Source organism: Paramormyrops kingsleyae, chromosome 7 (genome assembly GCF_048594095.1).
Source record: "Paramormyrops kingsleyae isolate MSU_618 chromosome 7, PKINGS_0.4, whole genome shotgun sequence".
In the NCBI taxonomy this organism is placed as follows: domain Eukaryota; kingdom Metazoa; phylum Chordata; class Actinopteri; order Osteoglossiformes; family Mormyridae; genus Paramormyrops; species Paramormyrops kingsleyae.
Window position 1 is genome coordinate 35,575,027 of NC_132803.1, and position 19,227 is coordinate 35,594,253.

General features: G+C 43.2%; 1 protein-coding gene across 10 annotated transcripts in view; it reads left to right on the forward strand.

The window, feature by feature from the left end:
• Nucleotides 1-19,227, forward strand: part of mast4 (microtubule associated serine/threonine kinase family member 4) — a 115,008-nt gene that overhangs the window by 53,869 nt on the left and 41,912 nt on the right. For 6 of the 10 annotated variants that reach the window (XM_023795659.2, XM_023795668.2, XM_023795678.2 and 3 more), the window contains 2 exons: nucleotides 3,932-3,963; nucleotides 11,085-11,165. In XM_023795659.2, coding sequence (XP_023651427.1) covers nucleotides 3,932-3,963; nucleotides 11,085-11,165 — 113 coding nt within the window. The remainder of the gene's footprint in view (nucleotides 1-3,931; nucleotides 3,964-11,084; nucleotides 11,166-19,227) is intronic. The other 4 variants (XM_023795697.2, XM_023795706.2, XM_023795753.2 and 1 more) reach the window with 1 other exon arrangement.

Genomic DNA, 19,227 nt, shown 5'->3' on the forward strand with positions numbered 1-19,227 from the left:
GCTTGGAAGATATTCAAGCTGAACTGCAAAATGGATCAAAACGGCTTAAATCAAGATGTACAAATAAGGTGGAACCGTACATTATGTATGTTCCTAGTAGTAATTAAAGATTTTTTTCATTTGCATTTACTAATTTTAAAAAACACAGACAGATGGATAGATAGATATTGTATGAAAATATTAAAGTAAATAGAGCTCTTGTATCGGTATCAGAATTGGATTGGAACTGAAATAATGTGAATCGGCCTATCCCTAGTTTTAATAACTATGATGAATAAAACATTTGTAAACATTGCAGAACTAGTGGTGTTTAGCCATTCAGATCTTGGCATGTTTAAGTGAAATGCTGGTTGGCTACAGCGGCACATTGAATGCAAGCTCAATGTTGAAATTAAATGTGGTGGTGATGTCGCAACCAGGCTGGGTGGAGTCCCCCCCCCCCCCCCCCCACACACACACACACACACAGGTTTTCTCAATCCACCAATATGATAAAGTGCCACTGAAATGCTTCGTCTTATGATTTAGCTTAACCTGAGGAGTTGTCTGGATGTGATGGCTTGTGATCTGGAGCTCAAATGTGATGGAATAACACTCAGATCTTCGAGAGGTGGTAATGATGGTGACTTAATTTGGCAGTCAAATTGGCACTGAGTCCTAGAGGACTATGTGTATTGAAACGGTCTACAGTTACTGTGGCGTTCCTTTGGGGAGTCGAGTGTGGCCTAATGTCATGCACCCTCTTTGCCTTGTACACGTCCACGTGGCCCAGGATAGAGAGTGGGTGCGATCTGTCAGTCCCCAGGCAGTGTCCTTGGTGCAGGTGCGGCATGGTGTCCCTGTTCCCCTAAGGATCATTTCCTATTGGTCAGTCAGCATGGGGAACAGGAAGTAAAGTGTGCTGAGCAGGCAGGTGTGGGCATAGCTGAAGATGCCCCTGGGAATTTGCTAGCAGAATCACGGCCAGATGGGTGGAAAATTGTCCTCAACAAAGGAACTGTACAGGTGTGCTCAATCTCTGCTGTAATGGTATTCTGGCCTGGGTGGCGCGTTCTGTGTCATGGTGTTAGGCTGCGGAAGTTTTCAGAACAAGGTCAGGACTTCACTAAATCTTTTTCCGCAGGATCTCTGATCTTTGGCCATTTGGACGCTTTTCCTGTAGCATCAAAGCACAGCATCGTGGTCATCGAGGCCATGTTTCATTGTTTAGCTCATTTATTTAGTTGTATGTTTTGCAGGATAAAGTTTGCATTGTCTCTTTGGTATTTCTCTTGCTTTGTATCCTGTGTTGCCTGTATTTTTACAAGGGTAGTAAACGCCCAAACACAGTGGTATTAATTTGTATCAATGATCAGCTGACACTGGAGGTCCTGGTGACAGACTCCATCGTACTTCCCGTGTAATTAGACCCACGTAACCCAATTCCTCAAATGAAATGCTGACGCGGTGGCAGGGGTGATGGATATTAAACCTTAATCTAGAACTGGACAGCTGCTTTTAGAGGAGTTTTTTTTAATACGTTACATTTTTCTGTTTAAGCCTAATATTTTTTCCCCTCTTAAAGGAAGATCTAATAGCATATTTCCATCCTGCTGGGCAGATTTGAATTTTTTAAACCAGCGCACTCAGATTTTCATAAGGTAACTAGGCGATGTGTGCCTTGTCTGCTCTTCCTAATAAATCACCGCCTCTTGTGCTTACCTGTGTGTCGGGATGAGATTCAGGGGCATAATGACGGCGCGAAGTGTTACCGAGACTCAGGCGGCGACGTGATATGTACTTTGAAGAGTGATTATGTGACTTTGAGTCAGTAAGGAAATAGACAGGAGTGAACTCCATGTTCTGCATGTGGATGAATCAGTGTAAGCAAAGTATCTCCGCGGGTGAGTCGGTATGCAGTCGCACATTTTTCTGTTATTGAGACAGGATTGGTCAATTATTGCTTTAATGTTTAGTTGTTTAGATGTTTGCACCTTCTGTGTAGACTGAGGTTATGAACTCGGAGTTGGGTGTTGCTCCTTTCTCTGGCCTTCTGAGCCCCTGTGAAGCTGCCGGGAGGTGGGATATATGTCCTTGTTCGAGTCTGTCAGAAATAGCTCACAGGCACACTGGGCTCAGCAGTGGGAAGGAGGCAGCTGTGTCGCTTGTTAGACGTTAGTGTCACCTTGCCCCTGATGGAAGAAGCACAGCTGGGCTGCGGGGGCTCTGGGCGGCATCCGGCCCTCTCCTCAGTGTAATCGCGGTCATTTTTACTCCATCCCTTGTGTTTTCATTTACTGGATCAGTCCTGGGCCGCCTAATTCTGATCTGAGGATACATCCTCGATGAACAGATCGGGAGCCGTTCCGGTTTTGGTTGCACTGACCGACTCACATGGGTTCCATCTTGCATGTCAGCTGCCAAAGCTGAAAGAAGCGTAACACATTCCCGACAATGACTCTTCTCTGTGTGCAGTGGTGAAAACATTTTAAAAGTCCTTTTTTACTTCTAAAAACTGATTGTAAATTTAGCTGTGCTAAATTTTTTGTAAGAGTATACAGCACCCTCTACTGGTGAAGTACTGTTAAATTCTGCACTGTCCCATAGTCACTGTTGTTACTGTTCTAATGGGTAAAAGCAGTTTAATTTGAATTATGCTAAATGTGCATATGTGTATAACTTCAACTTTTTACTTGTTAGGTTCAGCATCATTTGCTTTTCAGATGTTTTTTTTATGGTTTCTCTACAAAAAATGTTTTGTTGTATTAACCAGAACCCTTTATCCAGCAAGTACAAAAAGTACAAGGAATTTGTCCTTTTAGGATTCTAATTCTGACACAGAACCAAGATGTTCAGTGTCACATGTAATCTTCAGTTTATCTACATAAATTTTAAATGTTCTGAAAGCCTTTTTTTAAATGAAAATATAACTAACATAACGAATGACAAATATCTTGGTATTTCATGAGAATGACCTCAGTTTATACTGTCCCGTTGATTTGTCAAGGAAATATGGCTATATGTTACATTTTAATCCTGCATGCGACAGGTATTTATGTATATATTTCACATTTTAAACACGTGACACGTTAGTCACTAGTGACCTATAGGTGTCAATGCTGACGACTTCACTGGTAAATTTGGATAACGAGAGTGTGGTAAGAGAGGTCAGCTGTTTCTCTTCCCTGTTTAGGTCTGGCTTTGGGAATTTTGAGCCATACTGGGAATTCTGTGAGTCTTCCAGAGCATAGGCAGCCCACTCTGTTGGCTTTGGCTGAGTGAGGGCACCAAGCTGGAAAGTTGCCAAATTCAGATATTGGATGAAAAAAAAAAAAAGTCTTTCTAATTACATGGAAACGTGCATCATATGTGTAATGCTTAATATGGCATAATTTGCAATTGCAACCATACTTCTTTGGGTGTAACATTTGTGGAAATGTTTTTTTTTTCTTCCATTGAGATCCATCTACAAATCAGTGCGAAGTGTCGTTTCAGGTTTAGACTCGGTTGGTCAGCAACCGCCTGCAACATTCCCTCTCTCAGCTGACTTACCAATCACTAACAATCCTTCCCTGAGCTGTCCAGTCATAGGTCACCCATCTTCCTCATTAACATATCTGAATGGACACTCTGTGATCCCACATGCTGCTTATAGCCTGCTCCCCGTTCCATCGCAAGAGGACTGGGTCCTTAAAGAAGGGCTTGCTGTTTAGTGTTTAGCACTCTCGTGAACAGTCAGCAGTGTTCATGTGTGTGGCACCCGTTGCCAGTCAGTATTATCTGAAATGGTGCCTGCAGCTTCTCAGCAACCTGGAATGTCTGACTCAAGCATGTTGTTGTATTCTCACTGTATGTATGTGTATGTCATGGCTCTGTTGTAGCAAATCTGAGTGGTCATTTTTTTTTGTCCTAATACTCATGCTACTTTTTTTTCCCCCTCTCCCTTCCACAGAAGGAACTGAGCCTTCCACGAAGAGGGAGTTTGTAAGTACCAATGTTTAAAGTCTCCATTGCTGATATGATGTTCATTGGTAGACAAGGAGAGTCATTATGTAAAGTAGTGGAAGATAACTGCATTAGGGTTGAAATTGGCAGTAATGCCCCCAAAGAGGTGATTTCACTGACAGATTCGGTACAATGAGTTCACCGTTTCTGCTTTTAACCTGGGTTCGAGATCTCCCTCTCACGTAGGTAAATAGAGCTGGGGCTCGCCAGCCAAGACACACTGAGCTTGGGGGTGTTTGGTCGCCGTGTTTTGACCGTGGCCTGGCAGAAGGCCCATTCTGGCACATGAGGGGGTGCTCAGATGCAGAGCTCCTAGGGGGTCTTGTGTCTGGGGCGCCCTGCCACGTCCCTTTGGGAAACATAGTTGTTAATTAGTGGTAATCTTGCAGCATGGTGCCGAAGGTCCCCCAGAACAGAGCTCTTGGTGCCTCTTCCTAAATGTTGCATGATGTTAAGTGGGGTTGTGGCGCATCCCAATGTGTGAAGGACTTAGTTGAATGTAGCATTAATATCTTGTATGTCTTTTAGCAGTTTTTAAATAGGAAATGAGAACTGGTGATCATCGGAAGCCAGACTGGGACTTGGCCGTGTGCTTAGAGTATTTCGACGGGTCTTGCTGGGAACAGCTGAAATGAAATACAAGTTTCCCACTGTCTGTTTTAGTTCATGGATTGATGGATAGAATAGATCTTTATTGTTATTGTTTCAAAAACAATGAAAGATGGATGGATGCATGCATAGGCGGATAGCTGTTTCTGTTGCTGGTTAGTTTTAAGCTGTTTTAAGCAGGAGCGGAGAAGTGGGATTTCAGGTAATAGTGGAAATATTTTTGTATTGTTTGTGTATATACACTCATTCTAATATGGTCTAATTTTCTAATATGAATGCTAATGGTACCTGCCTGAAAAAAATGGATAATATTCTTGAGGCCAAACAAGGATGGCTGTCTGTCTGGTGTTTAAAAGTTTTCTTGGACTTAAAAAGTTCTGTCGTCTGTCAGGCTGTGTTTGGACTTTTAAGATGTTTTATTACCCCCTGATGGGGCAAGAGAAGATTCTCAGTCGGGCATGGCTGCCTTCAGAGAGACCGACTGTGTGACCTTTATGCCCATAGCCATGGCGGCTGCACCCAGGTTATCCCACTTCCAGTTGAGAGTCTGGCTTTGGTCCTGGAGTAAATGTCAATCTGCTCTGCATTTCATTCTGAGGAGGGGGGGTCCTCTGTGACGTTGACAAGTCTCTGAAACATTGCCATGCCCCAAATGCAGGGGGTGCCCTTCCGGCGGAGCAGCTGGGAGATGCGTTATCTGGCTCTGCCTTACTGGGCCCCTCCCCTGCGTCTCCTCCCTGTCCCCCGTGCTGAGGCAGATCTGCACCTGCAGCTGAGGTCCGCGTGATCCCGGGCGTGGTGACGGCCCCGGTGGGATACTGCAACAATTAGCCAGTGACTTTGTAGCTGCGAGTCCTTGTGGAGTGCAGGCCGCAATGAAATGGGGGCAGCCCGCAGGAGAGTGCGTCAGTCTAGGGGTAGGTGGGAGGAGAGCTGCTTCCTGTGTGATTGTTTGGGCTGCTTTGGGGGGGGGGTGGTTTGTAACACACTGCCCATGTTGAATTTCATTACTTTACAGGGGAAAAGGACTTTAAACATGTTAAAAATTAACAGAATAATGGCCATGAAATATGAACAGGGAGGTGACTGTCTTTGCATAGCCTGGCTGAATAGAATCTCTTCTTGATTTGAGTTGAGCTTTTTTTGTGTCCTGTACATATGGGGGAGGAAGACACCCATGCTTTTTTCCCTACTGCCTCTGTATGTCTTTTGTACCTTTTACACCTTCAGCTGCAGGACTTAAGTCAAAAAAGTATAGGAGCATTGACAGAAAACATGGCGCCCTCTTCTGGCCTCTGCATGCTTCTGAGAACAGCACCTAGATGCATTTGCAGTCTGGCTTTCACCATTACACTGGACAACCAAAAGGCTGTCGGCCAGCTGTCCGCTCATCTCCCCTTATCGCCAGTGCTATGCGCCGCTTCTTTCTTTGGTGGCTTTTGTTACTCTGATTGTATCTTACTCGTATGACTGACTGTCTGCAGAATGGGAAATTGTGATCAAACCCTAGAAAATATTCAGACATATACCCAGTATATGTATGTATGCATGCAATTTTAAATGTTTTATGGGCCTTAAAATTTTAACCCCCTAAGACGTGCTAATAAGGTACTTGGCTTGTTACACTAGACATGATATTTTACATGATTTTCTGACTCCCTCAAGGTAATTAGCCCAGCCTGGCAGCTGTTTGACTTTGCAGGTTCTCATCTTAACTGCTGTGATTACTTGCTGTTGGCTTTTGTTTCCAGGGTGACTCTTGCCTTTAGTGTTAGAGATGCCATTTTTAATCGCCAATTGACAACCTCGTTAAAGTGACACAGAAAGAAGGTTTTTAACCATGCTCCCCTTTAGCTTAGGTTTATAGATGGCTGTTTCCTCAGTTTGTGGCTCTATGATGAGCTGAGGTCACATGTATGTAAAATAACTACTTCCCCTCCGCTCCTTCAGTGTGCACTTTGAACAAATTGCCGGTGTTTCCCGATTAATATGACTGTGCTGCAATTGATTTTAACAAGTGCTGTTTGCATTGACATTTACATTGAAAGAGGCCGCTCTGAGCAGCCATATATGAAGATGTGGGTGCGGTATACAGGTGTGTGGAGAGCTTCTTGGTCTGGGCCTTGACTTGATGCATCTCCAGCTCACTTTGTCCTACTTAATAAACATCCCTTTGCATTGCGGGGCCCTTCTGCCGCACGATGTTGCTGGTGGTGAGTCATGTGCTAATTCGTCCACCGTTGCTGGCATGAGGAGCGCAGATGAGTGCCGTCTAATAGCGGTTTGGTGGAATGAGGTTGCTTCTAGATGATGGAGGAATATTGCAGTGGTCTGTGCACAGTGATGACTGTAAACTCTTTCAGTGGCTTCTGTAAAACTGCAGGGTTCGATACGGAACTGCTACAGTGTCACATGGTCGGCTCTGTCCCTTCGTCTCCCCTCCAGATGTAACCCTACACAGGAAGCACACCCCTTATGCTGGCCAGCGTGTGGCTCTGCAGGATAGGACACTGTGCCTGTGATCGGAAGGTCGCCAGTTCGAATCCCATGGCTGGCAATTATGTGACCTTGAGCAAAGCCTTGAACTCGAAGCTGGTCTAGACCCTGCTCTCTGACCCTCGCTTGTGTGTCTCTCTGGACAGAAACGTCTGCTAAATAAGTAAATGTAAATACATGAAAATGTTATAGGTGTGTATGAATAGCTTCCGCTGGGTGCCATGCACACATGCTCAGGTGCATTAATGTTTAAGCCCATGTGCGGGTTTGAAAATTGTGTTGATTGCGGTGGCAACGTCGTGGTAAGCATATACGTAATGTGATGCTTATGTATTGATGAATATTTATGTGAGTGTTTTTATAAGTATGCTTTCCAGCCTAAAAGTGCTAAATAATCTGAGCACAGCTGCTACAGCAATAGCTAAATAGCTTAATACCCCTTATACATGTACTGGTTCTGGTTGGTAATGGTCTACTTTTTAGTTTAAAAAAAAAAAAAAAAAAAAAAAAAAATTCTGTTGCCCTTAGTTATGTGATCCAAACTTTCCTCAAAGTTGTTAATCATATATTGTTTTATATTGCTGCACAAGTTTTAATTGCACTCATAAGGGTTTTCTCAACTCAAAGCCAGACAAAAACTTGTAGCAGGCTGCAAGATATGTGAATTATAACCACCGTCATTATTCACTAATGAGTCAGGCGTGTACAGACACGTTTCAGTGATGCTGTACATTCATAATTACCGTTTATTAGGAGGTTATTAGGGGGCTGTGGTAAGGTACACATGTACTGACTGTCATTAGGTACTGCTTCAGGATTAGTATCAGTGTTATGGGACTGTAATCATTTTCCCTCTCCAGAATTTTTTGGCTCAACTATGGTTCCTTGTCCTCCATATATTTCCCTCCTCACACTTTTAAGAGAGAATGTCAGTTCGGGTTTTATGGATTTTTATTCATTATAAGAAGTACTGCGGACTTTACCATCCCGTGGAAACCTCTTAGATGTTTAAATTTAGTCATCAATAACCTTATTAAGAAGGTATCCTGCTAGAGGAGCAAAATGCATTACATTTGCTGTACCATGTTCCTATGAGTGGCTGCGTAATTAGGTATGTTCCCGGCTGCGTAATTAGGTATGTTCCCGGCTGCGTAATAAGGTATGTTCCCGGCTGCGTAATAAGGTATGTTCCCGGCTGCGTTGCCTGCCTGAGCTGCTAAAACTTAAACATGATTTGCAGGAGAACAAACTTACTATTAACTGGATAATAACTATAAATTTTAATTGAATAATAATGTAAAAAGTCCCCTTAGCATCTGTTTTTAAGGAACATATATGCTGTTTTAAATTTTTAATTTATTGTGACTCTAGGTGCAGTATTGTAAAGGTTTAGCTGGTCACTGGGTGTGTAGCATTTCGGTCTTCTGGGCGTCACCTTTGTGCTGAGCAAAGTGTGTGTGTGTCTGTGTGTAGCTTATGTGTGGATATATAAAGACACATAAAGTGTAATTGTTGAAGGCAAGGGAGAATGGCAAGAGTACAACAAAACCTAATCAATAGTGAACAATGTAGGGTGTAGTATCTTATATTTTTGAAAATGTCATACACACACCACACCTCAACAACATCAAAAATTTATATGAGCGCTAGCTGGAGGTTTGTGTATCACTATTGACTGAGCCGACCAGTTGATTGTAGAGGCCAAAGCTGCCATTGAGGATGGTATCAACTATCATTAAGGCCTCGTTTACACCCGAGCTGACCCAAGCCAATAACACTGCCTTTATTAGGTAGCCATGTGTATTTTTGTTTTGCCTTAATCTGTATATGAATCTTCACTACGTCTGTCTGTTTATACATTTACGTACTGGACAGGTGGACCGGTTTGGACCAGCTGGCCCTGTTGCTGCATTTCTTTCCTCTTCAGTGTCAGCCGTTTCGTTTTCAGTTAATTTGACATTATTTGAACCCCCCTTTCCCTCCCCGATTCTCTATCGAATGTCAGCCACACACATGATTTCCACACGAGATATGCGAGTCGCCTGCGGCCTGTCATGGGGGGGTACCCCTGAGGTCAGGGCACTCTGCAGCATGTCAGAGATGATAGCGGTGGTCCTTTGAGGGTGAAAATATAGGTCTGGGGGGTGGGGGACTCCGCTTGGTTATAGTGACTCTCGTGTCGCCACCCCCTACAATACCCCTCTTCGTGAGGCCCCAGGCCATCATACACAGGATGACCTACCCCCCCCACATTCTCCCCATGTGTCAGAAGCATGCTTCTCACATAATCAGAATGGCCAGTGGGAGGGGGGTGGTGCTAGAGAGTTCTGAAGGCAGCTCTGCTGTGCTGATGGAGCGACTCACCATCGCTGTCGGGGGGAGGGGGAACACAGAGGTGGAAGGGTAAGGGGGGGCGGGGCTTGGGGGGGCAGCGTCCAGAATCCCCGCCTTTCCCAGGCAGCTGACATTCTTATCTGACAGCTTGTGCTCGAAGTGGTAAGATTGTAAGTGGTTCCCCCCCCCACCCCGCTCCTCAGCACCACCCCCCCCTCCCCCCCCCCCGAGGTATTGTTAGCCCATTCCTTTATAGTATTCGGGCTTGGCTCTCTGCGTGCACGGGGATGCTGGCGGTATGAATATATCATTTCCACAATAGCGCAGGCGAGTGCGGTGCCGCCATGAAAGCCCAGCGGGAGAGACTGAGAATTCCGGGGCTGACGCTGGAGTGAGTATTTCCCTCTCTTCTGCGCCTTGAACCACAGCCTGTCTCCTTTTCTAGCTTGCCTGCCTTTGCCTTTGTTTCTAATTGTTATGGGTAGAATCGCAGCTGATGATGCAGGCAGCTCCACTGCAGCCGAATCTGCAGGAAGCGCTTCTCATTATGTTGTTTATTTGTATGTACACTGCACCTAGCTAGCGGTAGCTGCCGCCCGCTTCTCTGACCGCTAGCTTAAGTCGTCAGGCTGGTGCCATTGCGTGATGCTACCCGACCGTTCCGCCTGTGCCGATACCGGGCTTAATCGTCCCGACAGTGCGCCAGTTATTGGAGCGGTTTGGCAGCAAGCAATCGATGCCTTAGCCTATGAAGTACCCTGACAAAAGGCCCTGTGTTGTCTGTGAATAGGCTCGGCTCAATGGTAGAGAATTAAGGAGAAACTCGGACAATTATCTATTGTCAGCATTTAACCTGCAGCCTCTTTCACGCCTGCGGGATTCTCCCCGCGATGAAGCGAAGCACAGATGTTGTCCCCTGGATGTAGCCGTCCCTGTAGCATGTTTACATTTGTGCTCAGTGCGGAACTGCTGATGGTGTTGCCACGGAGACACATCTGCTTACGCCAATACAGTGTGCTGCAGATTATATTGTTTTGTTGACGTGGAGCCATGCTACTACGGCAGTGCATTCTTAATTTCAGCTAGTTTGGTTACCATTTTATGCAGTTAGAGCATTTGTGATGTGTGAAATGAAGGATGGCTATGCATTTTATTATCTACATATAAACTGTATTTGTAAGATCATGGGAGCAGAATAATAAAATTAATCTGAGAAATGGTCCCCGTAAAGCTTGAGGTGCCCACATGAGCATGACCAGTGGCTTCGAGTTTATTGAATCAAGCTGTAGTTGTCATTTGCTGCAGCCTTCCTGAGCCGCATTTAACAGGGTTGCGTTTTTGCCCTGTAGTGGACTTACCTCCTCCAGGAACACAGGTGGCCCTCTGCTGGCAGAAGTCCATGACCTTCGTAGATTTATCAATCTGGCCAGTGCCTTTAAATTTAAGAGAAAAAGGATTCAGCTCCAGACAAGTTATTTGTTCTGCCTCCTTTATAAGTAGCATGATAAGGCATTCATGAGACTCATCACCTGCTCGGTTCAAAAATCACATTCTCATGATGGTTCGTGTTCAGGGAGGTTAGGTCTGAGACTAAGACGTTGTTGCTGTCCATTGGGTCATGTGAAAGGACTACTGTTTATGAAACTCAATTTAACTTACAGCCTCACTCCAAGAAGTTTGAGCCCAACTCCCACAAGCCCTTGCAGTCCATGCAGCCCGCTGCACGCTTTTCATTTCTGGAGGTAAGAGCGAGCTTCTATGACACGCTTGTTTCTTCTGTGACTGGCAGCTCCTCCCCAACTCGCATGTAGAGCTGTGAGTTCACACCTGCCTTTGTAACAGTGTTAGTGTTTTTTTTTTTTGTGTGTGTGTGTGTGGTTGTGTTTTTTTATTGTGTTGTTATTGGCAGACAATGCCTGGTTGTCCAGTTTTGATGATGGTTCAGCAGTGTGGTCAATTTATTTGCTTCTTTGTTTATAAGATCATACTTCAGTTGTTCCTTTGTGTTTAAAACAAAAAATAAATCTGAAGAGGCTGTATCTTTTGATAGTTTAGAGGTGAGGTTTGAGAGGGATCTTCATATAATAGACTGTAACTAATGATGCTGGGGGATTTCACTTGTTTTTGTTTGAAGAATGGAATGCAGTAAGTTGGAATGGTACAGAAGCAGATGGAATGGGGAATGGAGGGCACTCTTTGGCCAGGGTTAGGGTTAGTTAACGGCCTGATCTCCCAGAAACTTTCTTGGCTGTTGGCTTTGACAGACTGGGCCTGGGCTGCTTTATTGAGGGCTTCCCTCATTTCTCACTTTGCAGACCCCTGTGAAAGGGGCTTTGTTTCCCACGCCTGGGTCCCGGCTTTCGCATATGAAATGGGTCATTGAGACTTGTTTGTACTGTCGTGATTAGCTGGTGTTTACACAATAATAGTGTTCTTGTGGTCAGCTTTGATTCAGGTTGCTGAATAAGGCAGCCTTTTCCCAGATATACATGATGTGATTTGGGAAATATGTGTTTTCCTGCTGCCTGTGGAATGTATCAAGGGCATCAAGGGCACCTTGTGGCAGTTAATTCTGTATGATGTCTGTAGGTGTTTTAGAAATAACTTTTATAGTTACATTTTGGATATTGGGCAGTTAAATACTGTGAATATAATGGCATTGTGAACTGATGATTGTCAGTTGACTTAAATGAGTATTTGGACAATGTGTCGACTGTAGTTTATATAAAGAATACCTAACTTTCTTCACATTATCCTTAGGGGTGTAACAATACATCGATTTGTATCGATATATTGATTCAACGGCAAACGATCCGATGCATCGATGTGACCGCATAAATGTCGATGCAAGCGGTTTGTTTTTCTCGCCGGTTCCAGTATTGTTTTCATGATCCACTCCGACATATACATGGTCTACACCAGGGGTGCCCAATACGTCGTTTGCGATCTACTGGTGGGTAGATGGTATGCCATATAAAATAGAGGTGGATGACGTCTTCAACTACGCCAGCTGCTGCAAATCTCTAGCAAGCTACCGAGTCGCCTAGTTAGCCTCCAAATTATTTCTACTAAACTTAAGAAAGGGTATAAGAATGAATGGGGGACCAAGTAAGAAGCCAAAAACCTACCACTTCCATACGGAATGGAAGGAGGAGATTTTTTTCCACAATGTCATATTCAAAGTGCATTTGGCTCATCTGTCAGTCTGCTGTTGCTATTCCAAATAAGGGAAATGTGGAGCGGCATTTTCGGACTGTTCATAGAAACTACGTTTACTTCCCTCTGAAAACCGAGCTGAGAAATAGCAAGGTGAAGGAACTAAAATCCCAGTTCAATTAAAAAATATTTTTATTTATCCCCTAGGGAAATTAATAATAATAGTAATAATAATAAATAATAATAGTAATATTGAAGAATACTCAATATTTTTATACGTAAATATATGTTTTGCATTTTTATAATAGGTAGATCATTCTGACTTGGTCATTTATAAGTAGCTTGCAAGCTACAGTAGCGTACCTTCAGAGCGTGTGTTTAGTGTGTTTTTTACCTTATTGCACTTTATTTTGCTTGATTTATGGGACATACTTCACTACACTAGATTTTATTTAAAGTTCCCAATAAAATATGATAAAATGCTAATTACATTTGCCTTTTTTAATTGTGTGAAATTTCATCATTTCGACTACTATCCCCAGTATCGAACTGAATCGTATCTCGTATCGTATCGTGGGAATTTCTGAGGTATCAAAAAAAAATCGAACCGTTGGCTTAAGGAGTCGATGTATCCTATCGCAAGGAAAGCTGTGATTTACACCCCTAATTGACCTGTAGATCTTGACTTCTCCATTCCTATAAACAGTGACTCAGCAGTCCGGCTGGTGGTGTGTGTGTGTGTGTGTGTGTGTGTGTGTGTGTGTGTGTGTGTGTGTGTGTGTGTGTGTGTGGGGGGGGGGGGGGGGGGGGGCATAATTAATGAGAATCCCTGTCTACTGCTGTCTACTGTCCACATTGTTTGCATTCAAATGAGAAATTCATCGTCTGTGTTTTGCAGAGTTCACAGAAAGTTTTGCTTGAAATTGTCAGATGCATCTGGTACATCTTACCTTTAAAACGCGTTTGTGTGTGTGCTACAGGGCTTTTCCTATTTTTAATGTCATAAATACAATTTTTTCTTGGCCTTTTATTTTCAGTGATGTTTTTCTGACCATGAACATACATTCCTGTTTTGCTTGTATCTAGTACTGCGTTTTTCCCATTCATACTGGAATCAAATCTTTAGGGTCAATGTGAATTGTACTGAAGGTTTAAGTGGGATTTAGGTTGGACCTCTTCAGGACCAAACTGAATGTGGACGTGAATTAGACTTTGGGTACATGTTACTGTGACCCATTTATAGGCCTGGCTGGAGGCCTGTTCTCATCATTGCTCGATGATCCCTTTATCACACGCTTGTCCCGGTTACGCCTCTGTAGGGTTGATACTGTGCCATACAGCATTGCTTACATGTGAGCGAGAAGAATGCTAATTGCATCAAATGCAGGTTACAACCATGAATCTTTGTGGCAGGCTTAAATGTACAAATTGAAAAACAGGACACAGTATGAGGAAAAAATATATATATATTTTCCACAGTAGATATGTTTGATATTCTCAAAGGTGCTATACTACTATGTAGCTAGTTAGTAAGTTGTTGTGAGCAAAGTTATTACATGTCTGGAATTTATATTTTGTTTTTCTATTTGCATTATACGACTTGTTCTTTTGAAGAGCCAAGGTGCCCCTTCCATTCTGAAACCCTGTTTTCGATTCTCTTCATATTCACTTTGTAAATATGTGTATACAGTAAATAAAGTGTCTGCACATACACAATGTCCTTTGGGCTGTTGCGTCCTTTCCATTATAAAATTCCAATCAATAAGAAAATAATTTGTTGATTTTTGTTGAATAATATTGGTAGTCGTTAACCAGCATAATTGGACCAAATATCTTTTCTCTCTTTGTGTGTGTGCTTGTGTGCGAGTGAGTGTGTTTGGGGGGGTCTACTGTCATTGGAAGCAGAGCATGTGAGCGGAGCGGAGCGTGAGCGAGGAGCGGAGCGGTTGGAATTAAGTCAGAGCGCGGAGCGGTTTTTTTAATTAAGGCTGGAGCGGTCGCTCTGTCTCGCTCCAATTTCGCTCCGATACCGCTCACACTACGATTCTGAGGCGTGCCCAAATCTACCCAGAATTCACCTGTACAATTATCAAGACTATTACAGAAATTGACCGAGATGGAAATCGCAAAGTATTTCACAAAGGAAACTGATAGATCATACAAGTGTCATATTATGGAAGCCCGTTTCCGCCACCTGAGAAAAAAATAATATAAAATTTAAGTCGAAATTTCGACTTAGTATCTCGAAATAACGAGATAACTAAGTCGAAATTTCGACTTAGTATCTCGAAACAAGTTTCTAGCTTTAATAACTTTTCACGGAAGTATGGTGGGGCGTTTTTAAGGACAGAATCGTGTTGTCCAGTACACAGACAACGATGCACACCGATTACGAAACATGTAATCAAGCAATTCAGCTGTGATACATTTAGGCCTACTTCGTCCCACGGTGCACTGCCTAAATCACACTTTACAACTTACTTATGGATTAATTTGTGATCAATTAACTGTCAATATGTATGAAATGGAGCAATGGCATGTAATATGGATATGATGTAATAATTAAACTGTTAGACAGAAAGTGATCTTGAAAATCCAAGGGGTGTGCATTGCCCCCTGACTCCACTGATCAAGGCACACTTCATAGGGCATGACTGTCTCATTTTGTTTGAGCAATTAACCCTTTAGTGCATTTCCCTTATGGCATGTAATATGCACACAGTGTATTAATTAATAGGCTAGCTGTTTTAGAGAACGTGATCTTGAAAATCCAAGGGGTGTCCATTGTCCCCCAGGTTCCCCTGATCCATGCACACTGCATAGGACATGGCTGTCTCATTTTGTTTCAGAGCTATTAACCCTTTAGTGCATTACCCCTATGCCATGTAATATGGATACAATGTATAATTAATAATTGATAGAGAGAAAGTTATTCTGAAAATCCAAGGGGTGTGCATTGTTCCCTGTAGTCCACTGATCAAAGCACACTTCACTAGAAGTGCCTGTCTTGTCTAGTTTTAAGGTTATTAACCCATTCATGTATTGTCCCATTGCACACTATACGGATACATTCAAACATTCAGAAATTAATTAAAATTTGTACGTAAAGCAATCTGGGAAACAAAGGGTTGTGCATCAGTCGCCATGAGCCCAAAATGCTAAACCACCATGTCATTACAGCTGACAGCACCTATAATATTAGCTATTAACACGATTTTGCAATTCACGAAATGGTTTGAAGCGCAAAAATAATCGGTGTGCATCGTTGTCTGTGTAGCCTACTGGACAACACGATTCTGTCATTAAAAACGCACCACCTTCCGTGAAAAGTTATTAAAACTAGAAACTTGTTTCGAGATACTAAGTCTAAATTTCGAGATAGTTATCTCATTATTTCGACATACATACATTCTATGATTCTTATCAAACGTATAGATGACAATAATGTAGAACAAGAATAACAAGGTGGTGAAACTGTTTCAGTGAGTAAAGATTCACTTTGGAATCATTTTCCTCAGAAACACGAGAGTGTTTTATGCGAACAGACGGAAGCCAGAGCAAAACGTGAGCAAGTTTTATATGGTTGTAGTATATCAAGTCTATAAATTAAAGTATAAAAGCCTATATTGGTAAATATTGGTAATCAAATAAATTCGTTTTGGCATTCAAAGTAGGTCTAATAGGATTTTTTAAATTTCACGTAACGCTGTTAGTGAAATTTTATTTTATAGAGACGCAGCAGCAGCATCAACAGAAAAAATTGAGGAATTTAAAACGTAGATGCTTAGCCTGTATAGTCTTTAGACTATTAAGACCATTGATTCCTTTATTTTTAAGCCTATTTTTGTGTGGAATGCCATTGCCAAACGTGTCCGTTGTTGCCTATATATGTTGCTTAAAAATAAATATTTTCTGAGTGGCAATGTTGCCGTTGCTCATATTTCTTTATGATATAAGGCTTCGGTTTAAGGTGACATTTGTTAGGCATGCAGATTATTTCTCCCTCTTTTAAATTGGAGCGAGCGTGGAGCGATTTCCCTGGAGCGGGAGGAAATTTTAGTGGAGCGAGGAGCGGTGTTGAGCGGAGCGGCGTAGTGCGAATTAGAGCGGAGGAGCGGGCGGAGCCAACAGCCTAGTGAGCGAGGACCGGAAATTCTCACCGCTCCACTCCGCTCACATGCTCTGATTGGAAGTTTGTAAATGGCCTTTAATTTGTGAGTGAATGTGCTTTTACTCTGAAATGGATAATCTTATCACAAATGGAAGGACTGGTTCAGTCACGGGTGTTTCCGGGAGATTTTAGAAGTCCAGCAAAATTACAAATATGCCACACAGCGTAGGTAAAACGGAGGAGAGATATCCAAAAGGGACAGATTAAGTGATATGCTTTTTGGTTATTACATTCCATTTCAGAGTTAATTAGAAGCAGATGTTTCCCTTCCTTTAAAGAATGTAATTTGAGCACTGGGGAGGACAATAAACACATTAGGAATCAGTCTCCTGCACTCTGCCATACCTGCCTGTAGCTGGGCCTTTGCCTGCCTGTAGCTGGGCCTTTGCCTGCCTGTAGCTGGGCCTTTGCCTGCCTGTAGCTGGGCCCTCGCCTGCCTGTAGCTGGGCCTTCGCCTGCCTGTAGCTGGGCCCTCCCCTGCCTGTAGCTGGGCCCTCCCCTGCCTGTAGCTGGGCCCTCGCCTGCCTGTAGCTGGGCCCTCGCCTGCCTGTAGCTGGGCCCTCGCCTGCCTGTAGCTGGGCCCTCGCCTGCCTGTAGCTGAAAGCTTTTTTTGACCTAAGCATTGCAATAAAATTGGCAGTATAATGGCGCAAAGTGCATTTAATCGTTTTCTTTATTTTTTAAATAAAGCTTTGCAATAATTTTTGCTGCAAGAAATGACCCTGTGAACTATAAGACATTATACGTGGCCTGCTTCAGTTCACTTTAGCCTGCAATAGCTTCCTTCAGCCTGCTTTAGCCCACTCAGGCATAATCTTTGCCCTGCAAAATGCATTGTTTTAAAGATTTGCAGGTGATTCTTTCGAATTATTATTGCATACGCCTAATAGTTAGCCTGCTCAAAAGTATACCTCTTCTAGAAATATTTCACTTAGTTTCATGTGCATAGAGGTGTTGTAGGGGCATGGCGGATTCAGGGGGCTGAGCACTTTACAGAGGTCCCAAAACCTACTGCCTCCCTCCCACTCGACAAAGTATATTCACATGGGACCAATGCTTCGTCAAAAAGTGCTGACCTAGGCAGGGGGCCTAAGGTGACATTTTGTCCACAACGCCCCCTGCATGTGCATGTTGTTAATCAACATTGTGTGAATTAATTCTGTTACCTATGTACTTTTTCCTCATTAATGCAATCTTGTGAGCTACTAGCAGTTATTGAACTCATTAATGTTAGTTTCTGTATTTCCGCCAGTCTGCATGTGTGAGGTTGGAGCTGCGATATCTTAAACAACAATTTATTTGACACTTGGCTTTAAATTCATTTTAAATACTGTTAAAATAAGCAGTTGCTTTTGGTCTGTAATGAAACTGTTTATTTTTAACCAGCGAGTATTAAGTACTAGTATCATGGAACGGTCTTTCGTTGCTTGTTATGCATTAGCCTTCATATAGCAGTGACCTTAACGCATGTGTAATTGAACCCAATTTGTGAATGAGGTTGAAAAACATTTGGGAAACAAGACAGTGTGATGAGGAGCTAAAACCTGTAAGGCTAAGAGCCAAATGTCTGCCCCGAAAAACAGCCAGACTGCTGAGCTTAAATCGCTCAAGCTATTCTGACAGTTTGGCATAGTTGTCATTTTGCAGCTGAGAGTTCAGACAGTCAGACTCATCAGGTTCAGACTGAATGAACCCAAGGCCTCGTGCAGTTTATGTCCCTCGAACAAATGCCCTGTGACGTTTTGGATTTTAAATGAGCCCTGCGGCCAAGTTTTTCCATTATATTATCTTTCGAAGTAGGTGGCCCTTGATTGCGTATGGCAGTGGCCAGGATAAGCAATCATAACATGGACAGATGATGTCATTTGTATGGTATCAAAAAAATAAATAAATAAACACCTTCCTTTCGTATTTAAGTATTTGGTTCTGTTTCCGTTTTTTATTTCTGGCTTGCATGAGGCAAGAAACAGGACAGTTGTTACACAAAACCGGCATGATTTAACATATAATGGGTGTAGTTTCAACAATTAAAAGTACGGGGTGAGTAGTATTATAGAAACATGGTACAGAGGTGCATGGGTGCACACGCACACCTTCCGAAAACCCCAGAGGGGTTTGGCGTGGCAACACTGCTCAAAAGACACGATTGTCATCACAATAAGCACAGGTCAGGCTTGGGCACAGCATCCACCCTGGAGTCTGCTTTAGATTAGACGTTTCAGAAGAAAGGCACATGGACCTGCTTATCTTCCACAGACCGGCACGAAGTGCTTCGTAATCTTAGACCTGAGTCACGTTGTGTTTGGCCGGAATAGCGTCGGCCCTCTGCAAACAGATCCTGTTCCCCGGGAGTGACTCCCAAGTTTAACTCCTGAAAACTTTCCACTTTCCTGTGAATGGCCTGATCAGGTGAGGGACAGACCCTGAGGTGATGTCACTGTTTACATTCTGGCACGTTAACCACACAGGGACGTGTC